General features: G+C 47.0%; 1 protein-coding gene across 2 annotated transcripts in view; it reads left to right on the top strand.

The window, feature by feature from the left end:
• Nucleotides 1-22,958, top strand: part of LOC149371337 (cell adhesion molecule Dscam1-like) — a 188,608-nt gene that overhangs the window by 129,741 nt on the left and 35,909 nt on the right. For both annotated transcript variants that reach the window (XM_089565380.1, XM_089565368.1), the window contains exons 5-7: nt 10,515-10,862; nt 11,775-12,116; nt 22,086-22,263. In XM_089565380.1, coding sequence (XP_089421506.1) covers nt 10,515-10,862; nt 11,775-12,116; nt 22,086-22,263 — 868 coding nt within the window. The remainder of the gene's footprint in view (nt 1-10,514; nt 10,863-11,774; nt 12,117-22,085; nt 22,264-22,958) is intronic.

Genomic DNA, 22,958 nt, shown 5'->3' with positions numbered 1-22,958 from the left:
TCGTTTTTTTTTATAATTTTGCAGCCCGTTGAACTGAGTGGCGACCACTCACATGGGCGCGGTCAGCGCACACGTTTCGTTCATTCAAAACACGGCTGGGAGCGCTGAAATATGGTAGCTTATGAGCGCAGTCAGGTGGTTTCTTTTTTTTTTTCATATTTCACGGGCTTTCTTTAAATGCCGGAAAAAAGGGCCACGTAGGAGGTACATTGGTGCAAAAATAACTGGATCTTCTCTTTATTAATCCCCTCTACAACTTAAAATAACGTATGCGACTCGAAAGTAACTAATATAAAATTTGCGCAGTTAATCTTAACTAATTGAGTAATTAAGCGAAATTTTAAAAAAGTCTCTGAGGAGCGTCACACGACGAGAAACTTTGCCCAACTCCGGTGAACTACTGTTTAGGTCCTTGGTTCAAGTTACGCGAAACACCCTGTATATATGCGCATACATATTGGTTCTCGCCACACGCCGCCCTTTAGTAACCACACTCCCTTCACTGGAACTTCCTCTTTAACCACACCGCTTACACCTGGGAGAACTGTGCCGTTCCACATGCTGTACAGAGTGCAACGCAATGACAGCTCTCGGTGGCGCACTTCAGTTTTGTGTTGGGCAGCCGCCTTGCAGCCCGAACTCCAGCCTCAACCTACTTAATTAGCGATTAGGGCCTGGGACATTAATCAGTTCTCTTCGTGTTTCTTTCACGTCATCACTCCGTGCTTCCTTCTTTTGCGTCTCGCTTTTGCCTTGTTGTTTACTTTTCATTTTTTCGAAGCTGCGTGCCACGTCGAGGACTCGTGATTTCTTAATTATTTGCATGCCTAGCCGAACAGGAGGTGTTGCAGAATTATTTGCCTTCTGGTTCTAATACCGAATGAAGTTGTACCTAGGGAAACGAATATATGCGATTGAGAAAAAACTTTATCAGTATTTTTTTGTTAAACTAGGATAATAAAACAGCCGCCCTGTTTCTTTCAATAACAGCCTCATGTAAGGCGCATGCGTACATTTGTTTTCTAATACGCGAACTGATTACTGCAGAAATGCACACAGTTTCCAAAAAATTAAGGATCGATATGAGTTTTCTGTATCCACGAAGCAAGCAGAGAACAGATATATACTACACGATTTTATTCAGCAATACTTCAAGGTCTCATAATTGCAATATACGTCAGCTAAGATATTCAAACTGCTATAGTTCCCTGAGCTTCCGTTGGAGATTTAGTATCCGGCCAAAGAGAGAGACGCGTAGTAATTCTTTTATTGCGAAAGCAATACTGCTTGCACTTTTCTGCCATCGATGGAGGTTCATCCTTCGCTCCGGCGCAGCTGCGGCGCGCTACCACGTGACAGCGTGACGTCACGACAAGAGGAGAGCTGGGGGCCCAACTCGTCTCATCGATGGAGGCGCATTAATTAAATTAAATAATTATGTAATTAAATTAATTAATCTAATATAATTAATTTTACTTAATGCCGAAGAAGAAGCTATGAGTAGTGCGGAGCGATAAAATCACAAGAGAAGAAAACGCCGTGCGGAAGAAACGCCGGAACAGAAAGAAGAGCGGCTTGCTAAAAGAAGAGTGCAGTATACAGCCAAGAAGAAAGAGCAGAGCAATGTGGTGATTCGAGACGGTGACATCGTGGCTCAGCGACGTGAAGAACAAGAGATAAAAGTTGGCGAGTTCGAGTCTGCTACGAGTGAATTCGAGAAACGAAACTACCAGCAGAACCAAGCGCAGCCAGGTGTTATTGCTTTCGCAATCAGCTAGGCTTAACCAAGCTAAGCCTTCAGCCAATTTTTTTACTTCCTTCGTGCCATCGTCACTTGCTCTGTATGCCACGAGATTAATAAAAAATGTGTACTTTATATGCATTCCGGCTTTTAGGTCTTTCATTGTTGAAAACAACTGCGTGTCGCATTCATCGATGCCCTAATGTGGCCAAATTTGTCCGCTTACTTCGCTTTTTTTTTTTAGGTTTCTTTTTCAAAAACCTTCCGCTCACTGGTAGCGGTGACTTCCGGTTTCCAGCCAAGTTCCTTAAGTCGGCCCTTATACACCGGCTTAGGAGAACTTTTCGACTCAAACAAAATCCGTTTCCCGTGTACGTGTTCCCCACACAGCATGGTAGCGTACGGATGAGCCGAACAACCACCCCGAGGGAGAATCGAAATCCCTCTCCATCCCCTGTCCCCGGTCAGAGAAGATAGAGTTATTCCAATTCATTTCATCGGAATTCCGCTGCGCTTCCCTAATCTCCCAACGAGCTTCACTACTTCCTGTCTTCAGCCCACTCCGCTGCATCTCTCTGCTCTCTTCTTTTTCCCCTTTTCCTTTTTTTCTCATTTTCTGGCTCAACCACTCCCGCCGTTCGTCGCCGCTAATCCCGCGCTCGTCTCCGCTGCACGAATGCTCTGTTCGCTTCTTCCGTTCGCCCAACGCGCACGGCAACCTCGTCGAGCGCTCTTACGCAAATCGCTCTGCGGACGCAGCATGGTGTGCTGGCGCTTAGAGTAGCGGCGTTATAGGGGTTGCCTGCTTGAAAGTCGGGCTCGCCGCACAAGAGCGCTGGAGTAGTCGGTCGCAACAAAAAAAAAAGAAAAAGAGATGAGACGAAACGGGCAAGCACGCAAGGCGGCGCTGATATGCCCGTATAAATATCTGTAGTCATGTCGACGTTAAAGCCTGACTAAGCCACTGTAAGAATATACATGCTGTAGCTGCGCCGGGTTGTGTTGCCATGAATACACACTGAGCGCTGCCAAGAATAGACCAAAGCAAGGAGAGACGCAGGGCTTCGAGAACGAGATTTTATCTTAGGAAGACTGATTTCAAGCCCACTGCATTTTGAGCTCAACGATATGAAGACCATTGTGTTGATGTGTTAATTTAGAGGCGCCCACCGGTGTTTTTTCCGCGGAGCTAATATGTTTTTGTTCCTATGTTCACGTTTCGTATATATTGTTCTCGTCTGATTTCACGTCGATGGTACGCGAACACACTTATGATCCTTGTTGTCATGCATGTGAACATGAACCAGGATATTTGCACAAATGAACCTCATTGTTATTAAGGTAAAGTGTCGGTCCGCTAAAGGGAGGATCAGAAGAAATATACGGACACCTGAAAGGCGGACGCGGGAAGTCTAAAATGTAGAGGTTCTAATTCATTCCTGCATTAAAAGATGTTAAAATGAGAGGTGGCGCTGGCCCCATTATTACCCGAGCGCGGAAAGATATAGAATGAAAGAAATTCGAAAAGTCGCACCAGCTCGGCTGAATGGGGGTCCTGGAAAAAAGCCCGCTACAGCCATGATTTCGATTGAATAGAGGAGATTGTACTCGCTTTTAAGATCTTTTTTTTTTTCTACAACTCCAGCACTATCGTTTCCTAGAGGCAGGTGATAACTACACGTTGCACGAGAAAGAACAAAATAGCGAAGAAGAGTTCAAGGCTGCAAAACAGAGGTGGTAATAATATTTACTGCCCAATGCTACAAGACAAGGACCACAGACTGAAAGTGCGTTTTCAGAATAGAAAGCACACCCTTTGCGCCGCATCCGAAATGATGCTTGCGTAGATCTCAGGTTTAGTACTAAACCAGTCAGATCTGAGTCATAACACAGCTGGCAGGGTGCCCAAAAATCGGGATTTTAATTGCTGGTCATTTGCAGCGCTGCAAGCGTTAGGGGGTGTCAATATGTGTGTGCACTGAGTGACGCTGGTCAGATATTGCGCCTTTCGCTCTAGCATGTTCCTCAGAGGACGACGTCCATCTTGATATCCGGTCCGTCTCGTTGGACGTCGTCTCGTCACCGTTTCGACTCGAATTAGGCGTGATTTGCGGCTAACGCTCAAGCTGCGTGTGTGTATTCGGGAAGAAAAACTGGCCACCTCTTGGAGCTCGGCTTTGAGAATCGGGCTAAAGGGCTGAAACCCCGGCAGGAACAGGTCTGTAGCATACATACAGATCTGAAAGCGTTATGAGCTTAATAATTTGCTTTTGTAATGAGCAGCGTTGAATAAAACTAAGCAGATAAGCACGTCGCAAGGAGTCATGAACGGGAATGACGTCATTCGATACAGCGCATTTCACACGCCCATTGCGAAGTCAGTGTACGAATCAAGGTACGAATCAATTATACCAGATTGAGAGCAGTGCAGCGCCTAAGTGCTTTGGTGAAAGCGCTGTTCTCTCAGTTGACCTTAAGATACAATCAAATCTCTGTGTTAAGGGTCACGTGCTTACATCCAATATTGCGCGTGAATAACAGCAAACTCAAGAAGTAAAAAACCGACCCTTAACTGCTGACGCCGCACTCACAATTGTATCTGGTTATTTTCGAAAGTATCGATAAAAAGAGAAGAAAAGCGAAATCAAAAAAAAAATCCTGTCTCAGATTAGTTCCTGCAGTTGAGCTCCGACGGAAGCTCACCAATCAATTTTGTTTATTAACCTTAGCGTGCTTGTACTGTGCAACATGCCGTAGGCAGTTCCTGATTGCATTATGCGTCGCAATGCGCTTTTCCCTATGCACTAGCAACCTCATCCGGCGTTCCCTTCGTGATTTACGAAACGCTTTTTGCGCGAAAGACCTCAGCAAATCACGCCACAGGGTTTGAAAATTCTCTGTTCACAGTTGTTTTTTTCCTCGCTATATTGTTTCCAAGCGATACGCTCGCATGCCCGCGAAACAATTGTTCCCAACCAGCCCTCAGTGGACATCGCTTCCACTTCGTTCTATCCCGCAGGGCACCGTCACGGCAGCGCTGACATAACTTGTCCCGGCCACTTAGTGGGGAGTCCCAATTAAGACTTCACCCATAGTTCGTCGAGGCTGTCTTTCCAACCGGTTTGGTTAATTAGCGTAATCTCCCTGCCGAGCCAGTCTGTTCGACTGCAGGGCCTTCCCCGGCCCGGTCGAAGCGGAGCGAGAGAGAACAAAGGCCACCCAAAACGTCCTCGCGCCTTTCAGCGGTGCCGCCTTTGTTCGGAGCACCCCAGGGTACCCTGCGTAATATAAGCCCATGCGCGCGCTGGTCTCTCGTTAGCCGCTGGGGCCATACGTTTCGAAACAGGGCATAGAAGCCTCGAGCAATGGCGACGTCACCCCTGTTCTTCCTTAACCCGAACTTTGGGCACGCACAAAGACCGCAGTGTTGCCAGACGCTGGCGGCGAAGCTCATTGTCGGCCGAAGAGATGGAGCTACGTAGTATGGCGGCAGTTGGTCGAAGTATCCGCTGGCGCTTAGGCTTAGCTCACACTTTTCATGCAGAGAAATTTCTACATAAGCGTTTTGTTCCAGGAAAGAGCATCGCATTTATGAATCTGCTTCATTTACTTTTGTCACACCATCGTATAGTTGAACCGTCAGGGGCAAAACACGACCGTACTGATGACTACTTCGATGCTCAAGAAGTTGAGATGAAAATTTAGGGGTAACTTAATTACAGGTCGTGTTGAAAATGCGGTAGCGTTGAAGTTTAAAGTCCGCTCGGCCTGTTTCTTCTCGCCATTGCTGCTGAGTCTCTGCAGCCGCCAATACTCCATCTTCAGCGACATACCTCCACGTTCGCCTCCACCGCTGGCAGGGATTTTACACTTCGGTAGACACACGGGGCGTTCATTCTGGCTCAGTTCCAACCTGATACGCGCAGCTGTCTAGACGCGTCTGCACACAACGAAACGCACCTGCCAACTGCCAGCCCACGTTCCAACTCACCAGTGTCATGTGGTCTCAGGATGTCAGGCACCCCTTCGACCAATCGGCGAATTTTGTAACTTCTCTAATGCTATTGGATTAAAAAGCACTGCTTTATACTGATATGACACGAAAGTTCTCCCTGAATGTCTTATGTTCGGCGGCTGGTTCTTGTTGACGCTGCTTGTCAGCTAAGAATTCTTGTAGGGAGCTGTCACCACAGACCTTTTCTATCTTTCCCTGCATGCCTGCCTGTGGTATAGCAAAATAGTCTAATAATCTAATATTTATTCTAAAAAATATTCTAAGAGGGTCCTTAATCACGTCTAAATTTATTTTTTATGAACGTGTTTGCTCTTGAATTTGAATTTGCTATTGCGTGATATTAGTTTTTTCGGGCTAATAACGGCAGACTTTCTGTGAAAATATAAACCATAACGTGTCCATCAAAAGCTGATGGCATATCTTAGGTGTTATTCTAACGCGATGGCGTTCAAAACCCCGTTTCCCCAGAAAATTCGGCGTCCACGTTGACAGCGTCGGCATTGTCGGCGTCGTAAAGAAAGAATCACGGGCATTACTACGGCAGGTGTCGCCGAGACAGCAACCTGTAGGAAGCAGGTGGGCCACCTAGGTCACGTGACCTTGCGGCGCCATCGCAACTTGGCCACTGGATAGTGAGCTAACTTCCTACCGTGGCAAGTCATAGAGTTTTTTACTATTACCTAGAGGGAAAGCTGGCGGCGCTGCACTTCAGCCACCATGGACGCTCAAAGCATCATGGGGCGGTGAGCTACTTGTTGCGGAACAGTCGTAATTTTTCGGGAACACGGAGTGCCACTACTAAGATGTTTCATTCCGAAAACGCTGTTCGTGTGTGCGCAGACGACTTTCGCGCGAACGCAGAGTGCAAAACCCATAGTAGTGAAAACGCGACGACACACGACGCCAATAAAAGGTTTCACTTTTCTGAAATGCCATTAAAAACCTCTTATAGTATTTAAGCAACAACAACTTTTTTGAAAAAATATTTACGTTTAAAAACGCGCCTGTTAATTACGAAATATTAGTTTTTATAGTGTTCACTACTTGGCCAATAGGATAGCGAGTCGTCTCTTATTTTGGGCAAACTTTGCACTTAAATGCTTTTCTGCTCGTTTGTTGCAATCATTAGACAAGATATTGAATGTTATGACGTTTGAGTTATCAAACAGCCTTATTTTTTTATTATTTTTTGGCCAAAAGTTTCAGATCCGCAACAAGTAGCTCACCGCCCCATGATGCTTTGAGCGCCCATGATGGCTGAAGTGGTCTCGAGGGGTCGCCATGCAAACTCCCATAGACGGGCTGCCAGCTTTCCCTCTAGGTAATAGTAAGAAACTCTATGCTGTTTAGAGTGGGGGCCGCACATGTCCCCACAGCTGGGAGCACCTGCCATCGCAGGGCAGTGGAGCATCGCTTAACTGCTGCACCACTGTGCCAGGAGTGGTATGAGGGCTCCCAGGGATCCATGAATGTAAAGTAGAGAATGACCTTCTGCATATATGGGAATTACTCCAACAAGCTATCGCGTCATACTCTTAAGGCGGAGCTTAAGTTTCCCCTCCATTTTTTTCACGCTTGCGAGGCAAACCTCAGTCGCGTGACGGGCAAAACGACGTCGCAAAAAAACAAAACAAAAACAAAAAAGGACCACGCTCATCAGCGCGACGCGTGGTGATCACGAAGTGGTCATCTGCCCACTCGGGTGAACGCGCAAGCTCTTCCAATTTCACTCTCTCTCAAGACGACATCGAGGCAGGCGGCTGTTCCCGCTAAAACTAAAGGCGGTTTCCGCTTTATTCGTCCACTGTCTATTTATATTTTTTTTATTGTTTTTGGCGTCTTTTGTCTCTGGGGGGCAGAACTCTAAAGTGCTATTGATTCTCGCTCCGAAGTTCGGTTCGCTGTCGCTACGAGTCCCGTCGCATTATGAAGAAATATGCTGCTTTTGCTTCCTAATTCCTCCTCACTTTCCACAGCAGCGGCGGCCGCGGTTTTATCCATACTCGCCACTCAGCGACCTAAATTTAGGGCACCCAGCTTTTTCCAAGTGCGAGAGAGAGGCATTGATTGAGGAATGAATACCGACTAAAGGCACTCAGTACGCGTTTCTTGTCACATGGCATGGTCCACATAATTCCTTTTTTTTTTTTTGCCGGGGGAGAACTAATGCAGAGTATCTGCTCTGCACCGGTGCCAGTCGCGAATATCCGCGCAAGAAAAGAAAGGGAGAGAGACAGCCCTCGCCTAGATTGTGTTTTTCGTGTCCGAGGGACGATGGCGGAACATTTAGTTTTACATACGTCCCAAGCCATCGGTCGATTACTTGATGCTGGGAAACTAAACTTTCGGGTTTTAATCTCTCTGGCAAGCTGTGACGCTCTGAGCAACCTTCTTTAAGAAATATGTACAGGACAGAAACGACGGAAACGAAAGCAAATTTTGACTATGATCCTACATTTCAGGATGTCCCGCATATAAGATACCGTGTGGAGGTCACGCTATTCTACCGTTCGGCCGCACACTTCCCTTTGAATGTATGCATACCAAACAATTCTGGAAAAAAAAGCATTTTTGAACGGGATGCCTTTTATAAACGCAATTTTTCTTATAATGCAAGATTTCACTATGGCAATCAATATATACCCTGATCACTCGACGGCAGTCTTGAATTTTTTTTTTCTAATAACGTTTTTTCTGTCATCTAAAACGTACACCGTTAGTTTTTTATAGTTTTTTTTTCAATATTCCTGCAAGAGCACCTTACAATTTTCCAATTTTCAAAATTTTTGGCCGAAATTGTTGGACATGTTTGCAACGATAGCCATAGGCTGACATTTATTGCGTAATAAAAGCCGTTGGTTGCAGAGTATGTAACCACCGGAGAGGCCCAGATTACCTGCTGGCCAGTCCAGTGTGGGAGAACCGTGGATGCCCTCGAAAATGTGTCCCGTCTGGCAGCGTCATAAAAGTGTGACTCACTCATATGTACCCTCAGGAGGTTTTGTCATCGGCGCACAAACGCAGTACAACTATTACCGCTACATTTTCTCCAGATGGACGGCGGAAAGTCTAGTTGCTTACATTATAAACAGATAATCAACGTATAGTAATAGTAAAGCGGACACAAGGACGTATACACAAAACAAAGGAATCGCTTTACGCCAGCAAAAATTTTAAGGCATTCAAATCAAGGTTGTATATTAAATGAACAGACAATCTGAGCTTGCTCCTATTACTTGAGATTTATCCAGCGTGTGGGGCGCAAAGCATTTCCAGGTTTATAGACCGTGCATTGCTTGTGGGCGAAGAATGCGACGATGACCTGCACATATTGATTGGGGGCTTCGACATGAGAGATTAGTGAGTGCTTCAAATCAATACTGCGTTTACCGCCCTCCCCGACGCACACTCTCGAAAGAGGAAGCTCTCCTGTACCGGCAGCTACGCACAGATAATGTCCCCTACCCTCATCCTAAACCCAACATGTCAACCACCCGACCGACTCAACCCCCTACTGTACCGAGGCGGGATTCTGGCATAGATTAACGATTTGTCGTATACGTGTGCAGCGTTTATTGATTTCAGATTTGAAGCGTCACAGGGTTTACTAATCACAGAGAATATTATTCTCAATATTTTTTTTATGCACTGAAATGTCCTATCCGTTGTGTGGGCATTATACGGGAGGACTGCTGCTGAAGGCGCGAAGTTCTTTTGTTCGGTAGGCAACTGTATAATATAGTAGTCTTTCCTGTTCACGTTCTGTTGGATGGCAGTAAAAAATATCGACAGTCAGAGCGCGTATCATCCGCACCATTAATTCTTGCAGAATTGGCAACTGATGAAGCCTGCTAAATGCGCCAAGATGTTTTCCGGTTTTCTGTCCAAAAGTGCATAGCGCATGTAGCAAAGAACAAACTTAGTACTTCGTTTCATTAGCTCTGAGCAGTTGCTGCCGGCTTCACCTGCTCGCAACACCAGAAAATTTTAACAAACGATTCTAGTTCATCCATTTGCTACCTCTTGATTCAAAATTCCCGCAGGAATTTCCCGCGTTTCCCGAAAAATTCCCGAAGCAATTTTGAATCTCTTCTACACTCCGTTGATTTCTTAAGGCCGTCCGAACTAGTACGTGTGAATGCATCAAGCATTTTATAATACGGATTCTTCAGCACGCAGGAAGAGTAAGCCATCTGTATCGACATCTTCGCGCACCATCTCACCGCAGTCTTTAGGTTTCTTTCAGTTACAAATGACAATATCTCCACTGAGTTACGTGGTGTTCGCTACTGACGGCCGACAGATGGCCCTACTTGCTGATGTCCAGCAATATCCAGGAAAGATAGCTTGCTTTATGCCAGGAATAAAAGGGGCATAAAGCAAGTTTAACGAGAAGTGATAAGGATCACATTGTGAGCTATTTTTATCATTGGAACATACAAAAAGGCTTAAAATGAAATATTTGTGTAATGAAATTCAACGCCCAAGTAGGAGCTTCTTGGCGGGAAGCTAAGAGAGCACATTGAAAACTGTCTCCTGTTTTGTGCTTGTTCGTAACAGTCAATAAAGACCATGTAGATCGTGCGTCTTGGTGATAGTCAATAATGATCATAGAGATAGAACGCACACGAAAGGACAAAATTACCGATACTGTAATTTATTCCATACTTACATGCAGCGAACATGATTGAAGTCATTTTACCGACGTTTCGGCATTGACTGTGCATGTTCTTAACACACTGATTTCCAAAAATGCAGAGCCTCATAGCCAGCTTCCTCCACGAATGGCCGAATACCGAAGCACGATTCAAGTGGAGCAAGGGGATCGAGCCCTGTTGCCGTGCCTGGCACACGGACACCCACCCCCGAGGCACCACTGGTTCCGCCTCACCGGCAGCCGACTCGCTGAAGGCACCTCACTGGAACGAGGCTCAGCAGGCGCTGGAGAAGCGGCTGTGGCTGTGAAGGCCTCCGACAGGGTGTCGCTGCTGCCCGGAGGAGCGCTTCTTTTGCACACGGCCCTAGTCCAAGATGGCGGGAAGTACCTCTGCGTGGCCAACAACTCCGCGGGTGAAGACAGGGCCCACATGGAGTTGCTCGTCGCTGGTGAGTGACTGCGCCCGCTACGTTAAGCACTTTTCAAGCAAAAAAAGTTACCTTTCCTTAAAATTATCGCAGTCACAACTTAGGTGAAGTATCTTGCGTATCGAGCAGGAACTGACAGCACTTTGTCCATGGCTGAGGCTTTTAAATAAAGGAAACAGGGTCTTTATCAGCGACGTTATTCAAGATACAAGGGACCTCTTTATTGTCTAGCAATGCATTTTCACCCTATGATACTTCATGTTCGAGGCTATCGCTAATTATACAGCGGTTGCTAGTGGCTTTGCTAGCGAGCAATGCACCAAGGTACTAATGGCACGTCTGCCGACGCACATGCGATTAGGGTGACCGGACATCGCGTCGTTATTTTTTCTTATCTTTGCGGTTTCAGCGATGCCTGAAGTATCGCAGTTCATTATTTGACTGTAGCGAACACTTTGGATCAGCACGTTCAACAATGGTTTTATATTTAGCGAGGGCAGGGGCGCGACGACAAAGGCGTGAGCGTGAGAACACGAGGGGCCAGGATGAAAACTTGGTGGCGTTGGTCGCCTCGGCAAGGCTCCTGCTGTTCTTCTAATAGTCGTCGCTATAAAACGACTATTCCCTCAATGACATTCGTTTTATGGATGCTTCTAGTTGGCTAATGTTTGACATGTCTGAGCTATTCCTGTCGTACTAACTGTTTTCCCAAATGCACAGCATCACTTACGTGAAGGTCTGAAAAATCTAAAAACTAAGAGGCGCGCAGATGCAAGGCTACTTGAAAGTCTTAGAGGACACTGGTCTTCTAGGCTGTGGTAGATATGTTTTGTTTAGATTGCGGCAAAGGCTGATCAACTGCCAACGTGTTCGATGTAACTGTAATCTCGCCTGTTCCCTTACGCCACTACCACCACGAGCCGTTTTTCCCAGTGCCCCTGTCGGCGCGCATCGAGCCGCCAGTGCAAGTGGTCGACGTGGGCAGGGGAGCCAACCTGAGCTGCCGGGTGGCAGGCCACCCCGTGCAAGGAGTGCTGTGGACGCACAACGGCAGCCCTGTGACGTCCTTCTACTCACCACCCTCATCCGTGTTAGTGCCCGGCAGTGGTGGCACTTCCAAGACTTCTGCTAGTGTCGCTCCTTCCCGCATCTCTCTTCTGTCGCGAGACCTCCTTCACGTGTCAGCTGTGGAGCATCAGGACGGGGGAATGTACCAGTGCCTCGTCTACAATGAGAAAGACTCTGCACAAGGATCCTCGCAGTTGGTCATAGGAGGTAAGACCTCATACATAACCCCTGGATAACTTTCCGTAGTGTTGTTTATTTCACCACGATCGTCTTGTTTGACTGTAACCTAAGCTAATACGTACGCCTTAAAACATGCTCTCTAGATTGGTTTGCACTCTGGAGGCATTGTTGTAACAATAGTGACATCGGCGTCGCTATCATATATAAAAACAGAACGTGTAAGTAGTAAACGCAGTTGGCTGCTCCTGGAGCAGGAAAACTTGCGGTAATGTAATTATACTTAAACGCAGGAAAATAATTAATGAGGAGCCTCTAATATGGAATCATCCGCAGTGCCACCTTATCTGACTAACACGACGCCCTTTAATATTGTCTCACGAGTTACTGCAACTGTGTGCTGAAGTTTTCAGCACCATGTTCTTGCTGAACTCCATATTCAGGCACTAAGATCGAGCGAGCATCCCTCGCGAAATTATGGCACCATACTGTTCTCGGGTACAAATCAAGAACGAAGTGGCTTTTCCTCATTCAAGGACCTCTTCCAGCCAATGGCGTTGGCCAATTCTCAAGGCCCTGCTAGCCTGACAATGCAGCGAGTGGCCGATTAAAGGGGATAGTCCCCTCCCTCCGTGATCGGGGATAGTCCCTCTCCGTGTCGTCATGCGCTCCTTGAATTGTCTCGCTAGCAGGGTCATAAGAATCGGCTGACGCCATTGGCTGGAAGGAGGTCCTTTGACAGGGAAACGCCGCTTTGTACTTGAGTTTTATTCGACTCTAGCGGGACACTTTATGTGGCATTGCAGACAAGGTTAGGCGGAAAGCGAAATGAGTCGGACCTCTGCTCACGTGCTACAGCGCCGAGTAGCCCACCCTGTAAATGACCATTCTTTCAGTCCGACCTGTATATGACCATTTTTTCATGTTTTCATTCCTTCCGGTGACCGAAGACCGAAAAAGTCTTCGGCCGCTGAAACTGTGGCCTGACATCCACTTTCTCTCACTTCGCCTAATGCTGTAATTGCGAAGGGTGGCTCTCAGGGTGGTTCCCTTTTTGAACACGACAGAGGGGTAAAATCCTTCGTGCCAATTTGTTGGCCTCCTCCCTATATCCTTCTAAACTTTATTCTGCCGTATAGTGATACTAGCGCTTTATCCTCTAGCCCTGGCTGGGGGATCAAGTTTGAATATTTGGTCGAGCGGGTGTGTTGATAGCGACATAGCTATCGTCACAGAGCCATGCGTGCGAGTGTGTGTGCCTAAATGCCTTTTCCTTGCACCTTGCCAGAAAAGGCGGGCTCGTGCAATAAACCGCAGTTGCAGTAAGCGCATTGTCCGTGTTCGTTCTTCGTTCGTCCTGTCCACTCTTGCGCCTTGTATCATCGAGTCATGCACCAACTCACCCAACAGTCGATCCTTCTGAGCCACATGAAGTTGTCCGGGAGTATTAGAGATTTTTACAACCCAAAGGGGGCACCTCAGTTTCTTCAAAATGGTGGCACTACAGAGGACTGCTTCCGGGCGCATACTATGTAGAAGCATACCTGTTTTAAAATTTTACATTACACTCGCACTTATTTCTGGAAGGTGGCTATCTTTTCGATTCCCGGGGGGCAAAGAAATAAACCAGAGGCAAGGAACAAATCGCTGCCTGGCGAGTGTGAAAACGGCTGGCGCCCTTGCGGAGTGGTGCTCGGTGGACGCGCACTTGGAGAGAATATAAAATAAAAAAACATCGACGCTATAGCTGTGTACAACGGGTGAACTAGAGAAGTCGAAGCGCAATTCTTGGCACCTAGCACTACAGGTAAGGAAGTCTCAGCGACTGTCAGTTTAATTGCTAAAGCTGCCCCATTTTCAGTTTTTTGTGCGATTTTTAATAGCCAGGCGCTATATTAGAGACGAATATAGACTTTTAACCACGTGTAGATGGACAGCGAGAATATGAGATTGTTTTCCCCATGCACCATTCCCTAGGAGCAACAGCGCCTTGTGCTCTCTGTTTTTCCCAAGCAGTGAATGAAGAGCATGCAATGAACGTAAAGACACTATGATAGAATCTTTTCGTCTGATTCTATTCTATTCTTGCCATCCGCCTGTCTAAGTGCATATTTCCATCCACAGCGAAGACATGGGGTAATAACGAAGTGCAAAAAGAATCAATGAAATTTAATTCTAATTAAATGACTATAACACCACCACCACCTTCCGTAACAAACTATTATAATGTGCGCCGTGATAAGGCATGCCACTGCAGGGACATTCATGCACAAGTCTCCTCGCGCTTGAATTCTTTTCGTTAGTCGTGTGTGCTCAGTGGCGGTTTCCAAACAGTTCCCAGTATCGGGATTATTCACCTGTTCACGTGACGTCACGGGCGCCATTTTGTTGTCCAAGGTACGGCTTCAGTAGTGCCGACCAGAGCTGGAGGCGATAATCTCATTAGACACGCTCGCGGCCTTTCGCACTGTTCCACAGGCAACAAAATGGCGGCTGCTGTGACGTCTTTGAATGCTCCCTATACAGGTCCAGGAAAATCATTTTTTTAAAGACGGGTGCTCGGCGCGGTAGAAGAACTGCGTGGTCATGGTCCTGCAAGGACTCCACTGCACAGTGTCCAAACTTACTCTTCCCATTCTGTGTTGCTGGCAGCAGAAAACTCGCGCAATAACACCGCATTTCCTATCTCAGCATGCAAAGTTCCATGTGACAACGCGCTTTAAGATATATGTTTAGATTAAAACTGTCCCGAAAACTTCTGAATGGGCCGTAAGATCACTCACGCAAGAAAGTAAGATCACGCACGCCCATACTCCTTACACTAACTTGTTCGCGGCGCCACCACAGCGTGTCGTCAATCTCGTGAAAATGACCAATAGCAGCACCTTGCCATTGGCCCAGCTGTTGCTCTAGCGTTGCTCTATATTTATTGGTGCGCTAGGATTCTGTGCGCAGTTTGAGTGTTACGCTCACTCAATCAGTTAGATTGTGAGTTCGTGCTGCTCATGTCGTCAAACTCTCTTGTGAAGCCTCTGTGTCTAACGTGTACTAACGACCACAGCACCCCAGTAATATGCACATAGGCTACACGAAAGAAAGCAGTGTGCTTAGCATGTCCTTAGCACAATGCTAGTACATCGTAGCTATCCGCGACGCTAAACGTTCAAACCAAGTCGGCCCGCACTTATGCAGGAGCCGCATGCGTTCACTGACGCAGTTGAAAGCGTGCGTGCGTGCGTGTGTGTGTGTGTGCGCGTGCGTGCGTGCGTGCGTGTGTGTTTGTGTGTGCGTGTGCGTGTGTGTGTGTGTGTGTGTGTGTGTGTGTGTGTGTGTGTGTGTGTGTGTGTGTGTGTGTGTGTGTGTGCGTGTGCGTGCGTGTGCGCGCGCGCGCGCGCGCGCGTGTGTGTGTGTGTGTGTGTGTGTGTGTGTGTGTGTGTGTGTGTGTGTGTGTGTGTGTGTGTGTGTGTGTGTGTGTGTGTGTGTGTGTGTGTGTGTGTGTGTGTGTGTGTGTGTGTGTGTGTTATTAATCTCGCAGTTGTTACCTGCTTTCTTTGCAGTATATATTATTTTTTATCCTAGTACGCTGAAATGTAAGCAGTGCTATAACGGCCAAGGTTCACTGTTCTAAACAGTACGACATTGTCCTCATTTAACTATGTCTAGATTCTAACATTAAATTCAGAACTGTCTCATTAACATCACTAGCTTTGTGAATACTACTCACCATGCTCGATACACATGTCTATCCTACTAAAAAATTCACAGTCCAATGCACCCGGAGTGCGCCCGAACACGTACGTACGTTGGTGCGGATGGCTTTGTTGATATTTTTTTTACGGGCACCCGTAAGTAAGCGCTATCCTCGTCGACATTTTTAATCAAAAAATTAGAAAAAGGCCGCTCGAGGTCACTGTCACAGAGCTAGACAAGGCGTGCGTACTCCTCACGAGAAGGAAGGTTGTGTATTTAAAAATATGAAGCAGGTATGATTCGAAATATGCGGGACAGCTCGGCGTATCAGTGGTTCAGTGTAGTCACGTTCAGCGTAGCGCAGGCGTTCACTGTCGCTGTGACTTCATTAAAAACCTACCGCTTCGCGCCTGTGCAAGTTACTTAAGTGCATAAAAAAAAAATTGAAAATAAGCTTTCGGTGACCTCGGCAGAAGGAGCAGCCTATCGATTATTGTGGGGATAGGAATTTCAACCAGCAGTCATGACGTAGCCATTAGACCTTTCTTCCGTGCGTATTTTCTTTTTGTGGTACATGGGAAAGAAAAAATAACTCCTCACCAGCCCTATCTATTCAGGCTTCTACCAAAGAAGCAAACCGTCACTATAATTATGAACGAAGACATTTGTGCACGTGGAGAAAAGCCGACAGGTGCAAAACTGTCTCTGCGTCCTTTCTGGTCACCTGTACGAAACCCGCGGTAATTACCGTCGCTCAGGAATAAACTAAGACGGATAAAGGGAAAGAGGACAATTAAGAGGGCGCAGGGGTCTTGTCTAATTATCACTTGGGACACATAGCTGAGAAAAGAGAAGAAACAAAAAAAAACGATACCAATACCTCAAGGCAAAACACGCGCAAGGAACGACTGGCCGTCTTTGCGACACTAATTACCACGGAAGCTACTAATAGCCGCTCGGCTGCCCCCGCTGATCTTAGCATTTCTTTTCGCCTCTTTTTTTACCGGTAATTCTTCTGCCGCCTGTTCGTAATTGCTTCCTCGCAACTCCAACAGAAACACGGGCGACTTTCTGGCATGAAGAAAAGGGCAAGCGTTTAAGAATGATCACATTGGCGAAGAGATAACGTTTTACAGAGGGTGGGGCTATCTTTGGTTGTTTTTTTTAGCTTATTAGAGAAAGAATTTCTTCTTGCACCAGATTGCGTCGACGTTGAAAGTTCAGACATTGGATGTAGCGTTCTTAAGGTCAACTTCTAGACCTTTTGCAAACCCCACAGACGGTGCCTTAGCAAGCACGTATTAAGATCTTGCAAATATTGGTAAAAATGAACGTTTTTGTGATTGAGGCATGGCGAAGAGTAGCACTTTCATTCATTGCACTTTCATTCATTCATGTCAGGAGGACTCCCAGAAGTAGAAGCTGTCCTTGCAATGGAGCCGTTGGTGTCGCTCTCCTACGCTCCGCAGGGGCGTAATACCACACTTCAGTAATCATGGCTTCCACAGCGAGAACTTCGCCGCAGCTGACAATCCACAACATCTTTCGTACATGCACCATTTTCCAGTGGAACGCTCGCGGGCTACGCTCTAAACTCTCAGATTTCCGACAGCTCGTGCGAGCGTACCGCTTCCCCTTCATAGTCATCTGTGAATCACGCATCGAGGAAACTTTCCGACTCCACGGATACTATTTCCATCATTCACAACGACCAGATAACGTCAGCAGATTGCTGATAGGCTTTCGCAAGGATATCCCGGCCTCATCGGTTGATGTCCCGCCTCACAGCGACAATGAATACGTGTGCGCTGTCACAGTTATTGCCGGACAACAGTACACTCTGATTGGAGTATATCTTGAGCCAGGCACGCCATTTGATGCTATGAGACTTGATAACTTGATAGCAAGGACGCCCTCACCGCATATTATTTGCGGGGACTTCAATGCTCATAATGAAATTTGGGGCAGCTCACATACATGTGCCCGAGGTGCCAAGCTTGCAAAACTTCTCTCCAAGCATTCGGTTCAGCCATTAAATGATGGCAGCATCACCTACCTCCGAGGCCCGACGACTACCAGCAGCATCGACTTGACATTTGTCACAAGTTCATTCGCCCACAACTTTGGCTGGTGCACTGATTTGGAGACACGCGGAAGCGACCATTACCCAATCCTCATATCGGCTTTCCATGCGCAGAGGAACCCAAAGAAATTCCTTACAAAATCTACAGACTGGGACGCATACAAGGGCGCTGTAAGCAGAGGAATTACTGCGGCAACTCGCAATGAGGAATTAGCATCAACAATGGCGTATTGCCTGAGAGCGAGTACACAAATTACAACTAAAAATGATAGCCTACCTTCAAATGATGACACATTTCAAAGGCTCTGCGCTATACGCCGGCGAGCTGAAAGGAAAGTTCTGCGCACAAAAAGCCTCGATGACCTACGTGCATGCCGACGGGCACAACGTCACATTCGACGCTATATGGATAAACTCAGTCGGCAAAAGTGGCGTGACTTTTGTTCTACGCTGGATGTGCGCCAACCAGTAACCAATATTTGGCGGATAGTTAGAGGTATGCGCACGCCACCTCAACAACTCCACCCCTTCGCTGTACTCTCCCTTCACGAACAAAAATCTATAAAAGAAGTCTCAGAAGAATACTGCAGGCTACTGTCGGCAGGGTCAGGGCATTCGACACTCTCCGCAAATGGTCAATCAGGCATCCCAAAGGCGGCAGTGCCAGCGTTAGACCTGCCTTTCACAATGGAAGAACTATCCACAGCTATCGCGGAGACAAATAGACACACGTCTCCGGGTCATGATGAAGTGACCTATGAAGCCATTGCAAAGCTACCCCACACCTCCCGTCTTCGACTCCTGGAGTATTACAATTCTTCCTGGATGACTGGTGAGGTCCCCACGGAATGGAAGCTGGCGAAAATTGTGCCTGTTTTGAAACCCTGTAAGCAGCCAACAAGCTACGCATCATTCCGGCCCATTGCCCTACTGAGCTGCGTAGGTAAGCTCATGGAGCGCATGATCTGCAAACGCATAACTTGGTTCCTAGAAAGCCGAAATGAGTTCCCCCAAGAAATGAACGGGTTCCGTCAAAACAGGTCTGCGACTGACAATATCATCTCCCTCGTCTCATCAATTGAGGAGTACCTTCATGCTGGGTACATCCCGACAGCCGTTTTCCTAGACATCAAGGCCGCCTTTGACTCTGTCTTTCACCATGCAATACTCGCCGCCTTTGCCAGTCTTGGCCTTGGAGGAAAGCTATACAAATGGATTGGGCATTATTTGAAAGAACGGCAAATTTTTATGACCACTCCAAACGGTCCAACACGCTTTCACGCAGTAGAGAGGGGCGTACCACAGGGAGCGGTGCTCAGCCCTCTCCTGTTCAATATTGCCCTTATACACATAAAAAGAAACCTTCCGCGAGGGGTCCGTATAACAATTTATGCTGATGATATCTGCATCTGGACCGCATCACGTTCGCGCTATATCACCCAGCAACGTCTACAGAGAGCGCTATTGCACGTTTCGATGTACCTGGCTTCCAGAGGTCTTCGTCTCTCGCCAGAAAAGAGTGTTTCAATGGCGTTTACAAGAAAAACGATGACCCGATATCCGCTGCTCCTAGGCGGACGATCGCTACCATATGTACAATCTCAGCGATTCCTGGGTGTTGTAATCGACTATAATCTGTCATGGACACCTCAGATCAAAAAACTCCGCGAGAGGATCACTGCAGCATCGCAAGTGTTTAGGTTCATGGCGGGAACAAGGTGGGGTAGCAACTGCCGATCAATGCTTCTGCTTGAAAAAGCCTACGTTGAAGGAACCTTGTGCTACTGTCTACCAGTGTTTCAAAGATTATCTACATCAAACAATAAGTCTCTCGTTGCCGCACGGAACAACTGCCTGCGAATATGCCTTGGCCTCCCAAAGGGTTCCTCTGCATCAGGAACAGTAGCGGAGGCAGGATGTCTCCCACTAGAGGTGATTGCCGCCCAGGAAACTATGCGTACCCATCTCCGCCATGTTCTTCAAGGGAAGAAGCACTTCCTGCACCGTGTCCACCTAACTCACAGCAACTCTAGCTTTGGCCAGGCAGTGCAGCTCCTGCCCATCCCTACTATTAATCAGCCACAGAAACTACTACCTCTGACCTTTCCTCCATGGACACTCTCTCCTCTAAAGGTGAAGAAGTTTGTTCCAGGTGTGAATGCAAAGAGCCGCATGCCACATGCAGCTCTTCTGCAAACTACTCTCGCCTACTTAACGGAGGAATATAGGCAGCACACCCATATCTTCACCGATGGTTCAACTACTAAAGAAACCTCTTCATGTGGCCTTTATGTGCCCTCAATAGGCCATGCCCTTTCTTACCGGCTGCAGCGGAGGACATCCTCTACGACAGCTGAGCTTCACGGCATTAAGGAAGCTGTTTCTTACATCCTGCGCCGAACCGCCGACCATTGGGTTATCTTCACCGATTCGAAAGCATCTCTTCAGATCCTGGCCAACCTGCTGAAGAAAACGAATCACCAGCCAGTTTCCCTGGACATCGGATATCTACATCATTTAGCTATTGCCGCAGGCCACTGCATAACATTTCAGTGGGTACCTGCTCACTGTGGCATTCAGGCTAATGAAAAAGCAGATGAAGCGGCCCGTAAGGGCCACCAACATCGGAGACACATTAGAACTTTTTTTACGAAATCTGATGCGTTCCAGGTGGCCAAAAGTTTTGCTTCCGAAGAAATGTATCGGCTTTGGAGTTTGCCGACATATCAGTACCAATTTCTTCACTCAATCGACCCACATCTTAGATCAAAACTATCACCCAGAATTCCTCGACATCTGGAAACACTTTATCATCGACTTCGTCTTAATGCTGCATATACAAACGGCTTACGATACCGTTTTAGACAAATGGACAGTCCGCACTGTGACAACTGTGCCGCGATAGAAACTGTGGAGCATATCTTGCTTGAGTGCCCTGCATATGCCAACGAGCGTGCGTACTATGAACATTGCATGCAGAAGCTCTGCTCAGTGCCCCTTACAATGGACAAATTTTTAGGTCCCTTAGCCTGCCTTAGCTTTAGTTACTATATGCCAATGTTTGCCAATGGCAATCTTTTGAATAGTCTATTTATCGTCAGGCTTATAATAAATTCGCACAGGCGAGTGTAAGAGCTCAGTTCAGATGCTTCAGACCCGATATCGTTTCGTTTCTTTTCTTCTTTATTAATACGTCATTTTCTTGCGAAAAGAACCGGGAGCCAGGGAGTTGAACCTCACTGTGATTGCAGTACACTAAAGCACGAGCTCACGACGGTAGCCCTGCCCGCATACAAACTGTGTTTGTCAAAAGTAAGCAACTAACAGAGTTTGCTTCTCAGCCATTATTGGATCCCTCTTGGCGCCTATGAAGACCAGAAGGTATCTAAAAGTGAGGACGAAAGTTCTCCTACCGTACACACAATTAGAGGTTAAGGGGTCCCAAAAATGCTCTACCACAGGGCTAATCGAAATGAACAACGTTGCCTGGTTAATTTTCGAGAGGAGTAGGAGGAGAAGTAGAAGGAAAGGTGGGAATATTAACTAGTACAAGAAACATATTTTCTACCCTGCGCCGAGGGAAAGGAATGAAGTGGTTTAAATGCGAAGGAGAAAAGAAAATTAGAAGAAACTGAAGAACGTAAGTAAAAAGACTGCGGCACAAACAGTACAAAAAAGGTCCCGTACAGTGGTCGGCGATTACAGCGCCATCATTGGGGCACGGGAAGCCTTGTCCTGACCATGAATAGCAGCCCCAGCGCCGGACATATCGCCGAGCAGGCCGATGGTAAAGTGATCTTAGCCGAAGGCAAAGACCACCGTGGCAAAGCCCCTAGCCAATCCTGCTGCGAAATCGTAGCACATTTTTCCACACAGCGACAGTCTCCTCGAATCAGAGAAAGTTAAATTATTAAACCACTAAACCAATTTCACCGTTTGTTATTTTGCTTCATTGCCTTCCGAAAGACGATGAGCCTAGGGAAATTCCTCTCGCTTATATAAGGCGACGCACTATAGCATCGCTGGCGGATTCCACCAATGTGCATTGCGCCAAAAAGCTCATCTGGGTAGGTTGTTCATGTTGATTACTGGCTCTCGTTATGATTCTGGCTCGTGTTGGTGACGGATATAGCTTTTGAGTGCCTGCTACTGGGGCCAATTAATTGTACTCGCTTCCTCGTGGTAGCAGATAGAGTCCTGGCAAGCGTCGTGTTTTCTGCTCGCAGAGGATGCTCCTGTCCTGGAGCACCTGTTCACAGAGCGTCAGGTGCGGCCTGGCAGCAGTGTGTCTCTCAGGTGCTCGGCGTCGGGGAACCCCCTGCCCCAGGTCACGTGGTCTCTGGACGGAGCGCCCGTACCCGAACACTACCACGTGCGCATCGGCGACTACGTAAGCGGCGAGAGGTAAGCGCTTCATTTCGCAATACATATCTGTCTATGCCTATTTTCCAAGTTTCAGGATAGACTTCTGCACAGTTTCGGTAAAAGAAAGTACAAATACGAGCTTCATTTCGGCTGTACAAACCAATAACTTAATATTTAAGCACAAAGAATCGTTCCCTCGAGCAGCCTATAAGATATTTATAGCGCATCATGAAATATACCGGTGCCTTTGGAGATCCTGCACATGTTTTCGTGCTAATTGTTCATCGGATTGCATTTTGCTTGAAGTTAAGGTAACGCCAGTTCTAATGGTTTAAAACAGAATATCGTGTTTGCATTACACCTTAATTAAATAGTGATTAAAACCACCTCGACATAACCAGAAGCACTGTGCTGAGCAGCGCTCAAAACGAATCCTTGCATTCACTTCCTCATTGCCTGGTCGTGCAGTAACGGCTCATAAAACATCCCTGCTGACTAATAAACTGCAGGCTCCGTAACTAAAAAAAGTGATCACCTAATTTATCAAACATTACACGAGGGACGAAACAGCAACCGCACAAACGTAGCGAGTCCCAACCGCCATTGTGTAAAGGTGGTCTTATGTTCAATTTTATATCTCTTTTTATGAGCGCCAGTACGCCGTGATCTTTTGTACAGTTACAAGCAGAAAGTTATCAAATTCTGAAGCTACGAAGCAATATCTTTTTTACCTG

The sequence above is a fragment of the Amblyomma mixtum genome, chromosome 1 (assembly GCF_055824585.1).
Source record: "Amblyomma mixtum isolate Tamu chromosome 1, ASM5582458v1, whole genome shotgun sequence".
Lineage (NCBI taxonomy): Eukaryota > Metazoa > Arthropoda > Arachnida > Ixodida > Ixodidae > Amblyomma > Amblyomma mixtum.
The sequence above is the reverse complement of the archived record's forward strand: the minus strand, read 5'-3'. Positions and strand labels throughout refer to the sequence as shown.